This window comes from Hippocampus comes, unplaced genomic scaffold (genome assembly GCF_001891065.2).
Source record: "Hippocampus comes isolate QL1 unplaced genomic scaffold, H_comes_QL1_v1.1 scaffold9, whole genome shotgun sequence".
Taxonomy (NCBI): Eukaryota; Metazoa; Chordata; class Actinopteri; order Syngnathiformes; family Syngnathidae; genus Hippocampus; species Hippocampus comes.
The window spans coordinates 2,404,241-2,425,098 of NW_017805275.1; the positions used below are offsets into that span (position 1 = coordinate 2,404,241).

Sequence of the window (20,858 nt, forward strand, 5' to 3'; positions counted from 1 at the left end):
GTGTATGTATGTATGTATGTATGTATATATATATATATATATATATATATATATATGTATATATATAATTTTATTTTTAATTTATTTTATTTTTAAAAAGCATGACAACGGAACCAATATGCCGAGCCCGTGTTTCCTCAGAAGCTTTTCCAGCGGTTTCCGTTTACAAGCTCGCAGTTCTACTCCACTTGGTATCGGGTATGTTTATTTGATGAGGAGTGTGGTCGAAAGGGGAGATGTGGTCCTTTTTTGCCAGGGATCCCGTCAAAGACTTCGCTTATGAAATTCTTCCAGACAGCCAAGAAAAGTCTGGAATATGGTCATTACATCGTGGCAAGCGAAAGGTAAAAAGATACATACCTCTCCCGATCCTTAGCCAACACTTAGCTAGTTTCGGCCTGTTGAAGCCCACTAAAATCACAACACTTGTTCGATATACCAATTTACTTTTAAATGTTGCACATTGTCTTGTTATTTCGGTGGGTCGTTTCTAAATTTAATTTTAAACGTCGTACCAAAATCGCTTTAAGAAATGACATCTTACTCCGGTCACGTATTTGTCGCCACGTCACCCAGTGTTAGCCGCATCAAAAGCCACGACTGATACACTTTTATGACTTGATTTTTCTATTATTATATTTTGTGTGTGTTTCCGCACGTTTGATCTTGATAAACCCAACTGTGCCATAATCGTTCAGCTGTCAGTGTCATCCTCACTGACCAGTTGTCATCATATCAAATTTTAAATGTTCCTGATGATAAATCCCAACGTAGTATTGAATGCCAGCTTACTCTCATCTTCCATTTATTTATAAAAGGCATGTTATTTGGAAAAACAAAAGTAGAAAAAAAATTTCAGTGGACAAATACCATTGAAAATCTGGTTGTACAACCAGTTTTCAAGTGATGATCGAAATTGAGAGAGAGATTTAATAGTAATCAAGTCAACATAATTTAAGTATGGTACATTTTTTAACAGGTACTGATACATTTCTTTTAACAGGAAACTAGTAGTAACTGAATTGAAATATGTTCTGAAAAGTAACCCTCTCAACCCTGCGTATGAGTACTCAATTTCACACTTTTCTCTTCTCAGTCCAATGGAGAGCCAGTGTCTGTGTTCATGCACGAGGTGGCTCAGGGGTCAGAACAACAGGCACAGCTGGCAAAGGCAGCCTTCAAGCGGATGAAGACCCTTCGCCACCCCAACATCCTGGCCTACGTTGACGGCTTGGAGGTGCGTGTTTACTCTGTCATGTGAGGGTCAACATGGTTTCCACGGGTCCTTAAAGTTCATAGAAATCCATAAAAAAGTTGTAAAATTATGTTCTTAATTGTCCTTAATTTTCTAGGAAAGCTTCTAAAATCAATAAAAATCCTTAAAAATTAACCTGTGGTGTTCATTTAATTTGTGTATGTAATTTTCCCCACCCTTCCAATGAATTGTTTTGTCGGAAAATGCGCCTGGCTCCCTTCCCCTCAAACCCCGCTGTCGGGCTACATGCCTTCCGAGTTCCCGCTCTGTTTTTCCCGCCATCTCCGATCAGTTCCGACGATGATCACGTGATCACTTCGGGTCATTTCGGGACAATTTGACATACAGTATGTCAAATAAAGGGTTCGCTGAATGCCCCTAAAAATAAACATGTGCCCTTCCTTTGGCAGCAATGATTTGAACACCAGCTCAGTGATATTTGGCTTTCTGTTCATTAAATCCACCGTGAATCCCCTGCTGAATGGAGAAAAAGTCCTTAAAAATGGCTAAATTAGCCCTCAAAAGTCCTTAAAAGGTCCACAAATAAAAAGCAAGTGGAAGAGTGGGAACCCTGGAATTGCACACCCACAGTCATGACCACAGTTAACAGTGCTCAGGGAGGACTTCCAACAATGGGGGCAACCGGGACAAAAATTAAATACAAAATACTTTGATGGGTTGCCTGTCTTGGTGCTCCTGTAATGGGGAGAGGCGGTGGCAGCTGATATGATTTTTTTTTTCCAAATAATTACATATGTGTGGCCTGGTACCACAGGACCAGTGGTTGGGGAGCCACTGATCTACAGTAATGTAGTCATGAAACTGTGCCCTGAAAGAGCCATAAAACCTTTTCAATTCATTTGCTACTTTAGGCAATACATCATGCATCATGATTTTTGATTAGGTTTTTTTTCAGTGCTTTTATTGAGATTTGTGACCTTTGTCACCTTTGTCTTATTTCGAATCTCATTCCAGACGGACAAGAGCTTGTACCTGGTCACTGAACCAGTGACGCCACTAGTCGTTCACCTGAAGGGTGCTCCTAGTGAACTGGAGGTCTCCTGGGGTCTGCATCAGATAATAGTGAGTCATTTTATTTTTATGTTTTAGGTCATGTCAATTGGGCTTTTTTTTTCTTTCCCCTGGCATCCCTCTTCAAGTGCCCTTTAACTTGGACTCAACTTATTTGTTTGTATTTCCATCAGAAAGCTCTGAGTTTCCTGGTGAATGATTGCCACCTGCTCCATAACAACTTGGGCTTGTGGGCCATCTTTGTCGACCGAGCAGGAGAGTGGAAGCTGGGGGCACTCGATCATGTTGCCCCAGAACAATGTGATCCAAGCGGGGCGTCGCTTCCTGATCCAAAGTCCATTTACCCGGACATGGAGAAGTATGACCCACCTGAGACACCCAATTGCAGTGGAGAAAAATGGTGAGAAATTCCAGGAGAGAGCATGTTTTCAGGTCTTGTCATGACTGCAACAGACAATGTACGAAATAGATGAAGTACTGGCAAACACAATTCCACTTTTTAAAAAAGGTGTTGTTTTTTTTTTTTTTTTTTCTTTTGCAGGGCGAGGGAAGTGTGGCGGTTAGGCTGTCTGATCTGGGAAGTATTTAATGGGCCACTTTCCCGCACGTCCTCACTTCGTTCACTCGGGAAGGTTAGTCACTTGAATACTATTGTCATTTTTCATTATCAGACTATTAATCTTCAACGTTATCTTGCACTCTCAAATACTAAAATACTATATTTCGTTTCTGAAAAAGCTGTTGTGTTTTTTCCTTCACCCAATTTAAATTAATCTCGGACCAACATTGTAACAAGTTTGCAATAACCTACTACCAAAAATGGTTTCCGCCAAACCAGACAAAATATGCTTAAAGTGATGAATTATCTAACAAAGGAGTAGTTATGTGGATCACATTTGACAATGACATTTATCTGAAAAGAATGCTTAAAATTGTGCCATATTATATTTTAAAAAGATTTATTTTCATTTCAGTAATTCTTGTCGTGGGGTTTTTTTGGAGGGGGAGACTTCTTTTCATCACTGTTTTGAATTATTTTCATAAGTTTTATTGATTCAGTGTTTGGTGTTTCAGCTATGATACATTGTTTAAAACAAGAAATGAAATGACTTGAGTTCATTTTTATAGCCTTGATGTCCAAGTGTTGCTGCAAATTTGTGATTGCGGGGGCGGCATGGCTCAGTGATGAAGTGGTCATTTCCCAACCCAAAGGTTGGGGGTTCAATTCATTGCAACCTTGTCAACGTGTCCTTGAGCAAGATAGTGAACCCTCATTATCTCCTATGCTGCACCATCAGTAGGTAAATGAGGACACAGTGTAAAGCGCTTTTAGTACCAAAGATAGAAAAGCGCGACATAAGTGACAGCCCATTAAGTGACAGCCCAGTTAATTGCTATGTTACGAGTGTGCTTCAGTTTGCTCCATGGTCATCTCTGTACTCACAGATCCCCAAGGCTCTGGTTCCTCACTACTGTGAGCTGGTGGGTGCCAATCCACGGGCTCGGCCCAATCCAGCCCGCTTCCTCCAAAACTGTAGAAGCCCCGGAGGGTTCCTCAGTAACAGCTTTGTGGAGAGCAACCTCTTCCTGGAGGAGATCCAGGTGCACATTCTCACATAAAAACACAGCCACTCACGTAGAACAGTGATTTGTTTTGACATAAATTCCATATATATTTGTTCCAGCTCCACAAAGTCACAACAATCTTCAGTGTTACTCATCACCTCATCTTTATGCTTTCACTCGTTGATTATATAAATTGTCAAATAACATTGGATTATAACCCTTTGTAAGATTAAGGAGCCGGCGGAGAAGCAGCAGTTCTTCCAGGACCTGAGTGACAACCTGGACTCTTTCCCAGAGGACTTCTGTAAACACAAAGTCCTGCCTCAACTGCTCACTGCCTTCGAGTTTGGAAACGCCGGCGCCATAGTCCTCACGCCACTTTTCAAGGTCAGTCCTATGTCTCTTTTGAATACTTGTTAATGCCAGAGTGGCTCAAACAGCTTCGCAAGTTAAATGCCTTATTTTGTCAAATAGAGGTGTCCTCTGAAATACATTGTGGCCTTTAATTCGTGGCTGGCTGACGCCTCCTTTTCTCATGAGAAAAAAAACAAAACATCCCAGGTTTCCGTAATTACCTTTTTCAATGACAGAAGCAAGATATGTGGTGATATGTATTGCAGATTTCTTTGCAACACAGAGCTATGCCCTTTGATGAAATTTACATTGAGCATTACCACTGCCAGGATAATCAACAAGAGCCTTCAACCAATTCCAAACATGATACTTACAAATGTATTTCCGACATAGAACTCATTTGGAAGGAGCGTTTGAGCTCAAGTGTCTTCAAAAATGTCTACTAGGTGGGGAAGTTCCTGTCTGCTGAAGAATACCAACAGAAGATCATCCCCGTCATTGTGAAGATGTTTTCCTCCACAGACAGGGCCATGAGAATACGACTGCTTCAGCAGGTACTTAATGCATGTTCACAGTAGCAAAATCTCTCCCTCATGCGGACCTAACAGTTGAGTCCCATGGGCTAATATATTCTTTAGTAGAATTAGGGTGCAACCGATGAATTGCTCAGCTGATTTTTCTCATGCAATTTTAGCCCTTTTAAAAAGAATCCATGTAAGTCAAAGTTTTGCCCATTAAACACCAATGTCTAACTCATGAAGTAGTAAATTATGTTACGTGTCGGAGTTGTGCAAAATGATGTTCTTATGCCGTTTATTACTACATGGTACCCTGACTCCATTCAGTCCAATATGGGTCTTTCCTTCGCCAATGATGTAGTTGTCACAGTTCTTGCACGACTGTGAACAAACAACAATAACATTTACATTATCCGTGTAATGTTTGTGCTGCAGAAGCTCTGAAGCATCAAACTGCTTTTACAGCAAAATCTTCTGCTCCTCTAATAGGGAGCTCCGTCCTTTTAGCAATTACCCACAATGCACTACCGGCGGCCATATTGGAGGGCTGTTATAAACAAGCCATACACGAAGTCTATTCGTGTATGGCTTGTTTATAACAGTGATGTCAGCAGGTGCATCCAATAGGAGCAGTGCTGGCGGAGTATTTTCAGAATACTAACGGTAATAGACACTCCATGTATAGCACCCACTATCACTCTACAAACCCAATTCCAATGAAGTTGTGATGTTGGGTTAAAAATAAATAAAAACTGAATACATTGATCTGCAAATTATGTGCAGCGTACATGTAATTGAATACTCTACAAAGACAAGATATTTCATGTTCAAACTGATAATCTCTGGTTTTGGCAAATAATTAACTTAGATTTTTATGGATGCAACATGTTCCAAAAAACAGGGTCATGTTTACCACTGTGTTATATTACCTTTTCTTTCAATAACCTCAGGTGATGAAATCTCTAAATTCTGTGCAATTGTACAATAGGAATGTTGTCCTTCAACTGGTTGACAAATTTCTCACATAGTTCTTCACAAAGAACTTAACCTCGCCCCATCTCTGCTTGTGAATGACTGAGCAATTCAGGGAAACTATTTTTCTATGCAGTCATGCACCCACCTGTTCCCACTTCACCTGTGGGATGTTCCAAAGAAGTGTTTTACGATCCTCCACGTGTTGCGGCTTTTTTGGACATAAAATTCAAAGTTGATGATTATTTGCTAAAAAAAATAGTTTATCAGTTTGAATATTAAATATCTTGTCTGTGTCGTGTATTCGATTGAATAGAGGTTAAACACGATTTGCAAGTCATTATTCTGTTATTATTAATGTTTAGCACAATGTCCCAACTTCATTGGAGTTGGGTTTGTACTTTCTAAAAACACACAGTAATGATTTGATTAAAAAGAATTAAACAGTTTTTGTCACATTGCATCGACTGACAGGCCATTGTGCGGTTTTCTCTGGAGTGTTTGTCTTGGCCACTTGTGGGTGGTATAAGACAAAATAGACTGATATGCTGCTCATTGAGAAATATCAATTCCTCTCATCTCACCATTACGACACCATTATTAGCTCTTCACAGAGGATAAAGATTTTATGACCGAGTACCTTTCAATTATTGCACAACAACAAAGATGCTATTTAGTATTAGCATTAAGCTGGTGAAGTGAACTCTTAAGATGTGTGGTTGTTTTCAACACACAAGGTGTAATTCTCTTGTTTTATGTTTAGTTTGACAGTGAACTTCAACCGGGGGTGGCACTAAACAGCATAAAGAGTTGTTCATTATTTGCCACAGTTGTCATTGTTATGAAGGGAGTTGAGTTCACTGCCACCATACAGTGCTCGTATTCCAAGTCTGAGCTTGAAGGCACCAAAAAATTAGCCGCACGTCAGCTTGTATTTTGAAAAATACTTAAGTCACTCCTATCTCAAGGCACGACTGGACTTTTTTTTCTCTTCTCTCTGCCTCTAGATGGAGCAGTTTATTCAATATCTTAACGAGGCAGCTGTGAATTCCCAAATTTTCCCTCATGTTGTTCACGGCTTTACTGACACCAACCCTGCCATCAGAGAGCAAACGGTTAAGGTATGTGCTCACTCCAAATGCAACCACATTGTTACTTTAAGGTCTACAGACGTTTTTCTGATGCAGCATCTCCCTCCCTCTCCCTCCTGCTCTGCTCAGTCTATGTTGTTGTTGGCTCCCAAACTGAACGAAAGCAACTTGAACCAGGAGCTCATGCGCCATTTTGCAAGGCTGCAGGCTCGGGATGAGCAGGGCCCGATCCGATGCAACACCACTGTCTGCCTGGGAAAGATCGCCTCCTACCTCAATGCCGGTGTAAGTCACAATCGCAAAGATTGCAAAACAATAGAAGAGTCAACACTGAGAGCTCAAAACGTTTGGCGGTCGTATAAATTGGAATTCGAAATGATATCTCAGGATGAAGTCCTTAATTGAAAAATAATCGAGAATTTGAAAACAGGACGAGATGAGATACAACTGATCTGTTTGTTTTCCATCTGTTTACTTGTGAGTGAGGTAAAGCTTGCCTCACATCTCAAAACAGTTTTATTTTTGCATCTTGTTTTTGCACTTAGGAAACAATTAACTCATTCACTCCCAAAGACATATTGAGATGTCTTTTCAGATGCCACACATTTAATCCCAGCTCCTCATTTTATATTGACTGTACTGGCCATTTTCAGACCCTTTTTAAGTACAGTCAACATAAAATGAGGAGGTGGGATTAAATGTGTGGCGTCTGAAAAGACACCTCAATATGTCTTTGGGAGTGAATGAGTTAACGACACACACTTTTTACTTAAACACTTAAAACGAACCATTCAGTATTTTAAAGTTTCAGATGGTGAGGTGAAAGGTCGAGGCCTGGAATGTATAAATTCAATTTCAGTTATTCTTTTGGAGAAAATGTAATTGTTTTGTATTGTCATTGCATTACACAAACATTTTTCAACTCTGTTAAAGATGTGAAGAACGAAACGGAGGCTGAGAGGGGATCGAGCCTTTTCCGTTGCTGGTCCCTCTCTCTGGAATGACCTCCCACTGAACATTCGGCCAGCCTCCTCGCTGTCCATCTTTAAAACCTGCCTCAAAACTCACTTGTATTCTTTGGCATTTGACTCAGCATGACTCAGATTTGATCTTGGTTTTGCTGTTCGGTGCTTTCTACCGTCTTTGTTACTGATTTGTTGCTATACTGTTGTATATGTCAGTTGCTCCATGTACAGCACTTTGTGTGCAGCGATAGCTGTTTGAAAGTGCTCTATAAATACAGTTGAGTTGAAGAAAGAAAGAAAATAGTGTCTACCAATAAAATAGAGAACGTAAGCAATTTAGACAATTGCACGTCATGGTTTTTTTCAGGCACATTCAAGACACTCAAAAATAAATGATAATACCAAGCAACTGGTCCTTATCTTCACAGACCCGACAGAGAGTTCTGATTTCTGCCTTCTCACGAGCAACGAAAGACCCATTTGCAGCCTCGCGTTCTGCTGGTGTGCTTGGCTTCGCCGCCACACACAACTATTACAGCCTAACCGAGGTTGCTGCCCGAATTTTACCCACACTCTGTGCTATTACCGTCGACCCTGACAAGAGCGTCAGAGAGCAGGTACTTTTTCACTTTTAAGTACCGTATTTTTCGCACTATAGGGCGAACCAAAAAGTCTTCAATTTTCTTAAAATCTCACCGAGCGCCTTAAAATCCGGTGCGTCTTGTGTTTGGTCATTACGGTAATACATCGACTCCAAGATGGCTCCTTCCTGGAGACATGCTTCCAATGTTATAACTTGCTGTTGGTTCAGTGAACTGTGTCGCTGCTTTATTAAATAAGTTTGTGTTGCAGCTCCGAAAAAAGGAGAGCTGTGGTGTTCATTTTTTAAAAGAGTCTCAACAAATACAGGTACGTCTTTGTCTGTCTCCGTGCCTTCTTCCATTCAACCCGAGAGGCGTTCAAGACCACCTCCGAGAAACGTAAACTAACTATTGCTTCAATGAAGCTACAAAAATGGAAAATAATACATCAAAACTGTAAAGCAAGCGAGGATATCAATAAATAAATTCTATAGCCCCCCCCTACAGAATTTATATTGTGATTTCATCATTTATGAATACACAACAAAGGAATAAATAACTTCGACTGATAACTTGTGCTATTTTGACTTCAAGATGGCGCCGCGAGATTGGCTGCCTTTCCAGCAGCTCCTATTTTGTTCTTCTACTTCTTCCTCTCATAACTTTGCTGCTGTAAAGTGGGAATTTCTCCATTGTGAGACTATTAAAGGTTTTCTTATTTTATCTTGTCTGATCTACTCTTGGAGCTACGATAAAGGAAATGCCATTTCGTTTTTCGGAGGTGGTCATGAACGCCTCTCGAGTTGACCGGGAAGAAAAGGCACGGAGACGGACAAAGACGCACCTGTATTTGTTGAAAAAAGGAGAGCTGTGGTTGTGGTTTTATTATTTTTTTAAACGCAGACTTTATTAATGGTTTTCACAGTCTGAACAAATACAGGTACTGTACGTCTTTGTCCCGTCTCCATGCCTTCTCTTCCGTTCCACTCGAGAGGCGTTCATAGCCGCCTCCGAAAAAACGTAAATTAATTATTACTTCAATGAAACCACGAAGAATATCAAGCGAGGAAATCACAAAATAAATTCTGTAGGGGGGATATAGATTTTTTTTTTGTGATTTCCTCACTTGATTTTCTGTTTTGATGCATTATTTTCAATTTTTGTAGTTTCCTTTAAATATAGTAATAGTTAATTTACATTTTTCAGAGGCGGTCGTGAACGCCTTTCAAGTTGAACGACGCCTCTCGAGTTAAATGGAAGGAGCGGTAGCACCATCTAGTGGAGGCATTGTAGATTGCGCCCTGTAGTGTGAAGCGTCCAATGTATGAACATTTTTTACAAAATAGCCATTCATTGAAGGTGCCCCTCAAAATCCAGTGCGTCTTTTAGTGCGGAAAATACGGTACACACATTTGGAGCTTCATGCATGATTCAGTCATTTCTGTTGCTTTCCCTTGTCATGTGATTTTCTGCTTGCTTTGATCTCTGTCAGTCTTTCAAAGCCATCAAGAGTTTTATCTCCAAGCTGGAAACTGTGTCAGAAGATCCCACCAAGCTTGCTGAGATTGGTACAAAACAGTTGTCTTTTGTTTTTTTGATATTACTCACTTGTGACCAGATCTCGGACGCGTTTGTAATTGACTACATTTGCAAGAAAAAGTATGTGAACCCTTTGGAATTACCTGAATTTCTGCATAAATTGGTCAGGAAATGTGTTCTAATCTTCATGTTTACCTGTGTGTTCCAATAAAAATACAGGAGAACATATTGTTTGTGTGGCATTAGTTCAAGCAGACTGTTTATCTATTGTTGTGACTCAGAGGAAGATCAGAATACATTTTATGACCAATTTGTGCAGAAATCCGGGGAATTCCAAAGGATTCACATGGTTTTTCTTGCAGCTGTTTAGAATTTATCATTCTGATGCAATAGCAATCTCCACCAACTTCAAAATTAAACATACATTACAGTTGTATTAGAGCCAATCAATAATGATCAAATTTGAATATGAATTCATCTTTGTCAACGCAGAATATTTTTGTTTCACCAGATATGCCAAGGATTATGCTTTGTTAATTTAATTTATTTTACTCATAATCTCTCAAGGGGAAGTTCAACACAGACATGCAGGCATGCAAAGAAATGAGATGTCAGAGTGAAAGGGGCACAGAATCAGGAGAAGGCATGGTGCCTTGCTCAAGGGCACCACGACTGTAACTAGGAAATAGAGTAGTTTCTCCAACAAGTTACCAGTTTTTAAAATCTGTGTTGGCGTTTGAAACCGATGCCCTCCATCTCCAAAGCCCAAGTCTTTATGGATGAGGTAATGCTGACCCAGAAATGATAAAGATTTGGTCTTAGTTGCAAGAATGAAATGTCTTATTGTCAATTTATTTCAACAATATGCGGTTGAAAAAACAAATTGGACTTGCTCACGAATACAGCTGAGTTCAATTCTAAAATAGGCAACAAAAAAAAAAAGATGATGAACTCACAATTCCTTGTGTTTAACAGAAAAGGATGTTGGGTCGTGTGCTCAGCCACCTGGCGCCTCTTCCGGCTGGACTGGCTGGGCTGTGACTGGCATGTCCTCGCTGACATCCAAATTGATACGCAATGCACCAGGGACAGTGGGAAGCGTGGCGGCTGAGGACGGCATGGCTTCAAATGCCACCAGCGTGACTCCCGGCACAGGTGGAAGCCCTGGTAAGGCGCAGATGACTATGAAACATTTCTGTACCACTGCCCTTGATAGAGGCCGAGCTCTGCTGCAAATAGTGAAAAGCAGTGAGTAGTTGACCAACACCCCACCGCCCCCCCCCACCCCACCCCGCAATAAAAAAAGTAGAAATGCTCATTAGAAAAGTTGGAAACGTAAATATATCAGACTATAATCCCAAAACACTTCAGTATCATTTCAAACCCACTTTGCAACATTACCTTTAAAAATAAATGGTTTAAAGAGGATTTGATTAAAAAATGAAAAATAAATAATACTCCTGGTAAAGCATCTTGACATCAATTATTCAGGGCTTTACACTAACTTAAGCATTGGTAACAGACTTTTTCACTTGGTCGCCTAACCAGCACAGGATTTGGTGGCACCTTTTTTGGAGCGGTACAGCATGTCCATATTTGCCGATGTATTGTTGTCTCACTTGGTATATCGTAGTTTTGTATGATGTAAATATTGACAGTGACTCAATATATATTTGCAAAATATTTTGCTCAAGCCACAACCTTATCTGCAGCAAGCACAGGCTGACAAAACTGTTGAATTATTTTATGTAACTTTTACTAAGACAAAAAAAGGAAACAATACCGCAGCAAAAACTTAAAACATCAACATAAAGCAGTGAAAAAAAAGCTGACAGCTGAGCAACTTCAATTTTGATTTATTTGTGTTAATTCTAAATACTACAAGGATATTGATTAGCATACTTTTGATAAAATTCAAAAATACATTTTGGACAATTTCAAATACTTTTGAGCAATTGAACACAAAGAAACTAACATTTTTGTGTGTACTACTGATATTTGTATTTATATACAGGACTTCACAAAAGTCTTAGGCCTCCAAAATATTTGTTGTTTATTAATTAAGCCTTTGGGAAATATAAAATCTCATTGAATAATTATTTGACATTCCAAACTCTAAACTGAAGGATAGAGGCCAAGTGTAAGTGACTAGATGGACCATTGGTAGGAATTAAGTAAAATCACAGTGATTTCACCCCCATTATTCTTCTAGATAAGTCAACGATTATAGATTGATAGAAAGACCACATTATTTAGAGATTTGTAGCTATTGACATTTACTGCATCAAGGGACTTTTTTTCTGTTTCAGTTTAAAATGTCTAACTGTATTTGAATGCACGTGTTTCGCCGAATGCGAGAGATTTCAACGTTGAATGTCATGTTCTCGTTATAATCCCCCCCAATATTAGTGAGTTTTTCAGCAAATAGCTGAGTTAGGTTCCACATAAAAAGGGGGATGAGGTGAATTTGTGAGTAACAAACCGACCAACCGAAAGTCAGTCAGGAATAGGACATTGTTGCTGAAAAGTAAGAAGACCCAGAGGGAGAATCCCCCCATACCCCCGTCCCCGCCCGCTTTCATGCAGCATGCAAATGCAGGACCTAAATATGATTGTCACACGTGTCCATTTCATGATTTTCTCTCCTCTCTCCTCAACTTAGATTCTGTAGAGAAAGGTCCACATACATCCCAGGCCCTCAGTCCTTCTGCTTCAAGCCTCGTGGACGGATCACAAACTCTTGAAGGGATGGAAAATGATGAGGAGCCAGGAGAGCGCTGGGATGACGAGGAGGATTGGGGGAGTTTAGAGGTTGGGCCTATTTTCAATATGTATAATTTGTTAGCAGTGTTCGAATTTTGACACTTGGGCACCACAGTAAGCTGTTTCCCCCACTACAAGGATTCAGAGAAAGGTCGAGCTGAGAAGGATGACTGGAATACTGACTGGTCAGGAATGGCATCATCCAAAAAAAACACTGGTGGACACGAAGTAGGTTTTGTTTTAGCTTGCCTTCTTTGTTACAGTTTTTTTTTTTTTTTCATTTAAACTCACTTGCTGATACTGCGACCACCATGATGCAACACATGTAGGTGGGCAGGTCATTGTCTACCACGACGGTGAAAAAGCAAAGCTCAGACTGGAGCAGCTCAGGCTGGGACGCAGACGACAGCTGGTCCAACGAGAAAGAGGGCCAGGGTCAGAGCTCCGCTGGCGAGGAGGGCTGGGGCAACGAATGGACCGAGGAGGAGACGGATGTTGGAAGTGCCGCCCTGCCTGAGGGGGTCCGCTTGGCCAGCGAGTACAACTGGGACAGTGGCAGTATGAGCAAAGGAGCCAATCAGAATGACCTATTCGCCTGTGTGGCACAGAGAAACGCCACGGGCCTCACGGTAAGCATGTAGAATCATATAAAACCTTTTTTTTTTTTTTTTTTTTTTTTTTTTTTTTTTTTTTTTAATTGTGGAAGAATCAAATGCTTTAAATACAGTGGTGTCCTGAGATACAAATTTAATTTGTTCCTTGACCACACTTGGCACTAAAAACATTTGTCAGTTTTCTGCTTCTCACCGACACAGTGCCCTATGGGATGCTACCAACCAAAATCTCTTAGAACAGTACTGCTGCTCTGTGTTTGCATTTGACTTTGTTGCTAGATTTACTGACTTTTCAGACCAAGTAAGGAGTGGTGATGTTGTGCTGTATAGCGAGTGTGAAATTTTTCTCCCTCTATCTGTCACCTCTGTTGAGTGAGAGAGACCTGTAGTGTGCTTGCTGTCACTTTTGGGTGTGTGGTTGAAGATGAAATGCATCTCTAGTATCAGTAGAGCCGCATGGACCATGACGACGGGTAGCAGTTAGTCCTACTCGACCACATTTCACTCAAAATTACAATTCTAGGGGGTATATTATACATGGGTCTGAATAAGAGACAAAAAAATGTAATTGTTTCAGTGTCTATAGATACACGCGCTCCCTGCCTTACGAACTTTCGTGTTGCGAACAACGGTACATACGAACATTTTTGCGGGTACAGGTATGTCGAAAAATGTTCTCGGACAGAGATGCTGTCAGTCAGATTTTGTATTGCGCGCCTTTTTCCGAGTACTGTAGTACTTCTTTCCGCCGCTAATACCGACGTGAGGCGCTGTGAGAGGAGGAGGAGGAAACACTTGTCCCCATGAAGAAGTTCGAGACGGAACTCTCTCCCCCTCTCCATCATCTCCTTAAGCCTTCGAGTACATCTTCCAAAAGTATGTTAAACTTCATTTTATTGCACTTATATAAGCCTTAAACATACATTCCATACAAAATATAGCACTGAAGCAACTTACGTACGAATTCAGCCAGCGAACGATCCTTCGGAATGTATCTCATTCGTTACCTGGGGAGCGTGTGTGTGTGTGTGTGTGTGTGCACATACAATAGAACTCCATATGCTTCACATACTGTAATTACAAGTAGTTAAAAACAGCGTTGAAGAGATTTAAAAGCAAACGAAGGGAATTAAAAAAGCTTACTCTAATTAGTAAAATAACGTACAATGCAACAAGATTTTCGACTGATGATTTTTTTTATTTTTTTTGAAAGACCTTAATTTTAGGTATGGGGGGCAAGCGCATAATTTAACCAGGATTTAAAAGCATTTACGCTCGATCGGTATGTTTTAAATTTTTATTAATTCATATTATTCACTCTTATAATAAAGGATACCAGGAAATCGTGGGACTGTATTCTACACGACTTCAGAGAAAAAAAATCGCTTTGTAAGGGCATGTTATTATTATGGTAAATCAGTTACTGTTTTTGATTAATGTGGTGTTTTCTTGTTTTTAGCCTGGAGGTGGCTGGGGTACAGACGCAACGGGAGACTGGGGCACTGAAGAAAGTTGGGAGGCATTGGATGGAAATCAAGGTGAGACTTGAAGTGTGTGTTTTGTTTTTCTACGATCTCCAATTCAATTCGGGTTAAACTTTCTTGTAGTCAACGTCCATTAATTGATAGCGTCAATACTTTAACCAGTTGGCAACTCGTTGTACTGGCTTCCACCTCCAAATACAAGCTTGTGCACTCAATTTTTCCACGGTCCTCTGTTGCGGGGTCGGCTTTCTTTTGTAGATACATCTATATTTTATTTAATGCCTCGATAAGTTCAGTGTATAAGAACTGTAATCCGCATGTTTACATATCATTGTTTCATGAAACATGAAAACCTGAAGTGAGTAAACCCCCAAAATTTGCTTCCATTATTGTTATCTGATTTATGATTTACTGATTTATGTTTATGCCACACTTGTTTGGTAAAATTTTGGGGGGAGTCATTGTTGACTGTAAGTTAGTTTTGTGAGCAAGTTAATAATGCTAATTGAAGTACATAAAAACTGTCATTTATCTAAACTAATGGTTTGTCTTTATTTTAGCATAACCCTAAACTTTAGGATCAAAACATTCATTTATAATATATCTGATATTGTGTATTGTCTCATATTAATTTCTTACTTATGTTAAAAAATACATGGGAAGAAGACTGGGGAAAGAAATATAACCACATATTAAATCACAATGACATGACTGAGGGTCGTGGGGTGGGATTTTCACAATTAGATAATTTTCAAAATTGCTTTGTCAGATTTTTTCCAAACACGTCAGGCACTGCTGCTAGCTTGCTTTTAGTTTCAGTGAGGCATCCATGTTGTTAATGCCCCAAACACATGATTGCAGATGAACTGACTTCAACCGCTTATCATCGTCATTTTGCAGTGGTAAAGTTGATATGTCAGTGAAGGGGTAGAACCTACCCTTAGTCTTGATGTGCAGTAGTGATTTAAAATTAGCTTGCACCACTTCCTGTATTTCATACAGATGGGTTTGTGTATCGCCCAGCAGGTCTGAGCAAGGCCGAGCTGTCCAAGAAGAAACGTGAGGAGAGGAGGAAAGAGCTGGAGGCCAAACGGGCAGAGCGCAAAGCTGCAAAAGGTCCCCTCAAGCTGGGTGCACGCAAACTAGACTGAGGCGCCGTTTAATGAGGTATAGCCATGAGCGCCATTGACTGAACAAGGCCCTTGAGTTGGAGGCTTCACATTCCGAGTAAAGATCCAACGGGAGTGGAAACTTCTTTTTGAACTGTCACTCACTTGGACAACATACCTTTGGATCCTCCGATGATCATCACAGAAACTTGATGAGGTGGTTGACAGCGCAGCAATCACTAGTTTGTCTCGCATTGTATTATTGTGAATGGGAAGAGGCAAAAAGCAATTGGGAGTTGATGACACAATATGTCCGTTTCCTCCTGATAAAAGGGCCGCTGTTGTAAATGTACATAAAATGGAGCATCTTGTCTTAAAAAGATACTTTTTCATGTAGTCAAATATATATAAATGAGTTTCATCATTTCCAGGAAGCTCACAAACACTGTTGTTCCTGGCTTTATCAGTCTGTGCATGCACTTTTAGAGGCCAATCAAGAAATTGAATGACCAATTACATTTGAACCAAAGTCATTTGATAGGTTCAGTACAAGAATACGCTTGAGGAATGCTAAACACTCAATTGATTGCACAGCTCAACAACAGTAGCAGCAGCATACAAACGGTTTGGAAATGTTTCTATCAATTTGGCTTACATTTTCCACGAATGTTGTGATGGACAAATGCTATCATCTGACATTTTTCCTTTCCTTTTGAAAAGCTGCATTCTTGTATATCTAGTGCACCCAGCGTGTTCCATAAATTTTCACACAAATATATATATATTTTTTTTTACATAAAAGAATTACTTTCAGCTGTTTTTTTTTTCTTCAAACCTGCTGACTGTGGTTCTGAGCGAAGGAGATTCACTTCTGTCTTTCACTTTTTATTTGTGTGCCTTCATTTACTTTGCTGGACAAGACTGTTGGCTCGCATCCCAGTTTTGAATGGTATGGAACACATTCCATGTTCCCAGTAAAATATGGAAAAATCATGTCTGCTGGATGGTTTGGCTTCAGGATGATATTGCTGCTGAGACCATCAATCGTGGATGTAAAGAGTTGACACATTAGCAAGTAGAAACAAATGAAGCCTTTAAAAAGAGACTGCAAATTATGTAGCATGCATGTGATCTCTTCTGAAATAAACATATCAATGCGTCTTTGCATACGTCGGTGTTCTTGTCGAGGCAAATTGCAGTTGTTAATTTAGAAAATTAATTTTGCCAAATTTACACACTTAAAAGAAGAGACCATACAGACAAATCATGGAAAGAAAAAAAAAAGACCACCGTCCTCTAAGGTTAATTACATGGATTTTTATTTAGACTTACAAACAGATAAAAAGGTTTCAAATTCTTGTCAAACTCTTTTTAAATTCAAAAACAGTACAAATTTCAATTGTTTCAATTGCAATCGCTCCTATTTATGAGGTGATACAATGACAAAAGTATGACATTATTTAGTGAGTGTGAATCCCTTTTTATGAGACTGCTTACAGTATGCGTGAGGCTTTGCTGGTGAATCACTGAATTCAAGGGGCAGTGTCCTTTCTGTTTTGTATTACTGTTTGCGCTTGTTCTTGTCTCCGAGCAGAGTTGTCATCAGAGCTGCAATGCCAAGAACACCGAAGGTCACTGCACCTGCAACCACAACAGCTTCTCCCGCTTGACGCACCTGCAAGGAGAGGTTACACTTTTATCTACTTGGGAAAAAAAAGGAATTGGATAGTTCTTTCTTTTTTTAAATCTTATTTATTTTGGGGGGGAGCAAGGCAGGTTTTTGGGTACCACATAATCAGACATCTCGGGCATTTGCACAATCTAATGAGATCCAATATTGGAGCCATATAAACCATTTATTATGGGGTTATTTATTCCTGCAAGTAGAAGTTTAAATACCAAATATAGATGGTTAACCATTTGAGACGACAGTGGACATGTACAGTACTTGCGCTAACTGCATTGGCCTTTTCGATTACAAAAAACACCCTCAATGTCAGCAAAAAGGTCATCATATGCCATGTCATTTTATTAATGTGCAGTGGTACGTTGAATTACAAATACGTTTTATGCGCACGCACTTGTCTAAACACGGTATTCAAATGAAGTACTGATTGTCAAAGCTGACCTCTTGTTGGGCTTGGTCATGTGCCAGTCGTTACCTTAGCACTGTGATGTTATTTTCAGTCGACTGCAAGATGCTGTACAAGGAAAGTTGGCCACCCGTGAGATAGATAAAGACAAGTGGATTTTTCTGCTTAATTCATATTGTTAGGTAAACTTGCTGCCAATCTTTAAAAGTCGGCTTAAAACTCATTTTTATTCTTTGGCCTTTGACTTGGCATGAGACTTAATTTTTAGTTTTACTGTTTTTGTGCTTTCTACTGTCTTTGTTATTAATTTATTGTTTGTTGTTGGATGCATTCTTTTTGCTTCATGTGCAGAACTTTGTATACAACAGTGGTTGTTTTAAAGTGCTCTGTAAATACAGCTGAGGTGAGTTTAGATATTCCACAAACACAATATTAATCAGAATACTGTGCTTAGACTAGTGAGGGCCCATAGATCACATAATTGTAAAGAACATTTTTGACTTTCCATTTAAACGGCAATTAAAATCTTACTTCTTCGTGAAAAATTACTAAGGTAAATACTATTCAAATGGTATCGGGAGGAAGTAAAGTACATGCATGGCTGACAGCTATTCTGTGGATATTTCATGCTTCTCAATCCTCTCATATGCCCATTAAGACACAATGTAAGTATTAACGTGATGAGATTTAGATTCTGTTGTTGCTACCAAAATATATACCGGTACATTGATTATGGCCTAAAGCTAAATTCACCAGTTAATGCATTTTTTGCATGATTTTGTACATAAAAAACCCTCCCTGTTGTAAAGTTAACAGTAAAGGACAAAGTATTGTAAAAAAAATCACATTTTCTGCCTGCAACTCATATTTTGGTTGTTATAAGCACTAAGAGGCCCCAAAAATGTTATTTTGTTCATTGTATTTTTTTTGTTTTGTTTTTGAACAACTGGATGATTTAATCAGTTGGTGATCTGAATATTTTCTGCCAAATATCCGAACTAGCATCGCTCAAAAAAAAAAAAAAAAAAAAAAAAAACATATCAACCGGTCTCTACAAACTATGCTTCCTGAAATCTGCACGGAACGCTCAGTGCTTAAATATCGTTCATATCACGTATTTCTTTGCTTTTTGTTAGCCCTGAGTATGGCTCCCAAGTGGTTGTGGTGCTCCAGCAGCTGCTATGCTCAGCGGGGAGAGAGAGAGAGAGAGAGAGAGAGAGAGAGAGAGAGAGAGAGAGAGAGAGAGAGAGAGAGAGAGAGAGAGAGACAGGGAGGGCGAGACAGTGAGAGAGCGAGTGGTCAGAGAGAGAGAGAGAGAGAGAGAGAGAGAGAGAGAGAGAGGGAGAGTTACTGTTTGCGCTTGTTCTTGTCTCCGAGCAGAGTTGTCATCAGAGCTGCAATGCCAAGAACACCGAAGGTCACTGCACCTGCAACCACAACAGCTTCTCCCGCTTGACGCACCTGCAAGGAGAGGTTACACTTTTATCTACTTGGGAAAAAAAAGGAATTGGATAGTTCTTTCTTTTTTTAAATCTTATTTATTTTGGGGGGGAGCAAGGCAGGTTTTTGGGTACCACATAATCAGACATCTCGGGCATTTGCACAATCTAATGAGATCCAATATTGGAGCCATATAAACCATTTATTATGGGGTTATTTATTCCTGCAAGTAGAAGTTTAAATACCAAATATAGATGGTTAACCATTTGAGACGACAGTGGACATGTACAGTACTTGCGCTAACTGCATTGGCCTTTTCGATTACAAAAAACACCCTCAATGTCAGCAAAAAGGTCATCATATGCCATGTCATTTTATTAATGTGCAGTGGTACGTTGAATTACAAATACGTTTTATGCGCACGCACTTGTCTAAACACGGTATTCAAATGAAGTACTGATTGTCAAAGCTGACCTCTTGTTGGGCTTGGTCATGTGCCAGTCGTTACCTTAGCACTGTGATGTTATTTTCAGTCGACTGCAAGATGCTGTACAAGGAAAGTTGGCCACCCGTGAGATAGATAAAGACAAGTGGATTTTTCTGCTTAATTCATATTGTTAGGTAAACTTGCTGCCAATCTTTAAAAGTCGGCTTAAAACTCATTTTTATTCTTTGGCCTTTGACTTGGCATGAGACTTAATTTTTAGTTTTACTGTTTTTGTGCTTTCTACTGTCTTTGTTATTAATTTATTGTTTGTTGTTGGATGCATTCTTTTTGCTTCATGTGCAGAACTTTGTATACAACAGTGGTTGTTTTAAAGTGCTCTGTAAATACAGCTGAGGTGAGTTTAGATATTCCACAAACACAATATTAATCAGAATACTGTGCTTAGACTAGTGAGGGCCCATAGATCACATAATTGTAAAGAACATTTTTGACTTTCCATTTAAACGGCAATTAAAATCTTACTTCTTCGTGAAAAATTACTAAGGTAAATACTATTCAAATGGTATCGGGAGGAAGTAAAGTACATGCATGGCTGACAGCTATTCTGTGGATATTTCATGCTTCTCAATCCTCTCATATGCCCATTAAGACACAATGTAAGTATTAACGTGATGAGATTTAGATTCTGTTGTTGCTACCAAAATATATACCGGTACATTGATTATGGCCTAAAGCTAAATTCACCAGTTAATGCATTTTTTGCATGATTTTGTACATAAAAAACCCTCCCTGTTGTAAAGTTAACAGTAAAGGACAAAGTATTGTAAAAAAAATCACATTTTCTGCCTGCAACTCATATTTTGGTTGTTATAAGCACTAAGAGGCCCCAAAAATGTTATTTTGTTCATTGTATTTTTTTTGTTTTGTTTTTGAACAACTGGATGATTTAATCAGTTGGTGATCTGAATATTTTCTGCCAAATATCCGAACTAGCATCGCTCAAAAAAAAAAAAAAAAAAAAAAAAAAAAAAAAA

General features: G+C 39.4%; 2 protein-coding genes across 5 annotated transcripts in view; one reads left to right on the forward strand and one right to left on the reverse strand.

Annotated features, from left to right (window-relative positions):
- The first annotated feature begins 103 nt into the window (after positions 1-103).
- On the forward strand, positions 104-16,827 carry scyl1 (SCY1-like, kinase-like 1). 3 transcript variants are annotated; one of them, XM_019869960.1, is made up of 18 exons: positions 104-344; positions 1,097-1,237; positions 2,231-2,338; positions 2,461-2,687; positions 2,829-2,919; positions 3,734-3,889; positions 4,082-4,240; positions 4,654-4,761; positions 6,705-6,818; positions 6,918-7,073; positions 8,182-8,370; positions 9,827-9,902; positions 10,849-11,040; positions 12,536-12,684; positions 12,775-12,864; positions 12,966-13,265; positions 14,710-14,788; positions 15,737-16,827. In XM_019869960.1, exons 1-18 carry the CDS (start codon positions 237-239, stop codon positions 15,883-15,885), a joined length of 2,592 nt encoding a protein of 863 aa, XP_019725519.1. In that variant the 5' UTR covers positions 104-236; the 3' UTR covers positions 15,886-16,827. The 3 variants fall into 3 exon arrangements, with proteins under 3 accessions (XP_019725519.1, XP_019725520.1, XP_019725521.1); XM_019869961.1 differs by having other exon boundaries at positions 105-344; positions 15,758-16,827; XM_019869962.1 differs by having other exon boundaries at positions 106-344; positions 15,761-16,827.
- A 313-nt stretch (positions 16,828-17,140) lies between these two features.
- LOC109515886 (retinoic acid receptor responder protein 3-like) overlaps positions 17,141-20,858 on the reverse strand; it is a 7,062-nt gene continuing 3,344 nt past the window's right edge. Inside the window, exons 5-6 of one of the 2 annotated variants that reach the window (XM_019869963.1) lie at positions 19,284-19,397; positions 17,141-17,404 (exon numbers count right to left, since the gene is read on the reverse strand). In XM_019869963.1, coding sequence (XP_019725522.1) covers positions 19,284-19,397 — 114 coding nt within the window. In that variant the 3' untranslated portion in view covers positions 17,141-17,404. Of the gene's footprint in view, positions 17,405-19,283; positions 19,398-20,858 lie in introns of those variants that run through there. The other variant, XM_019869964.1, reaches the window with a different exon arrangement.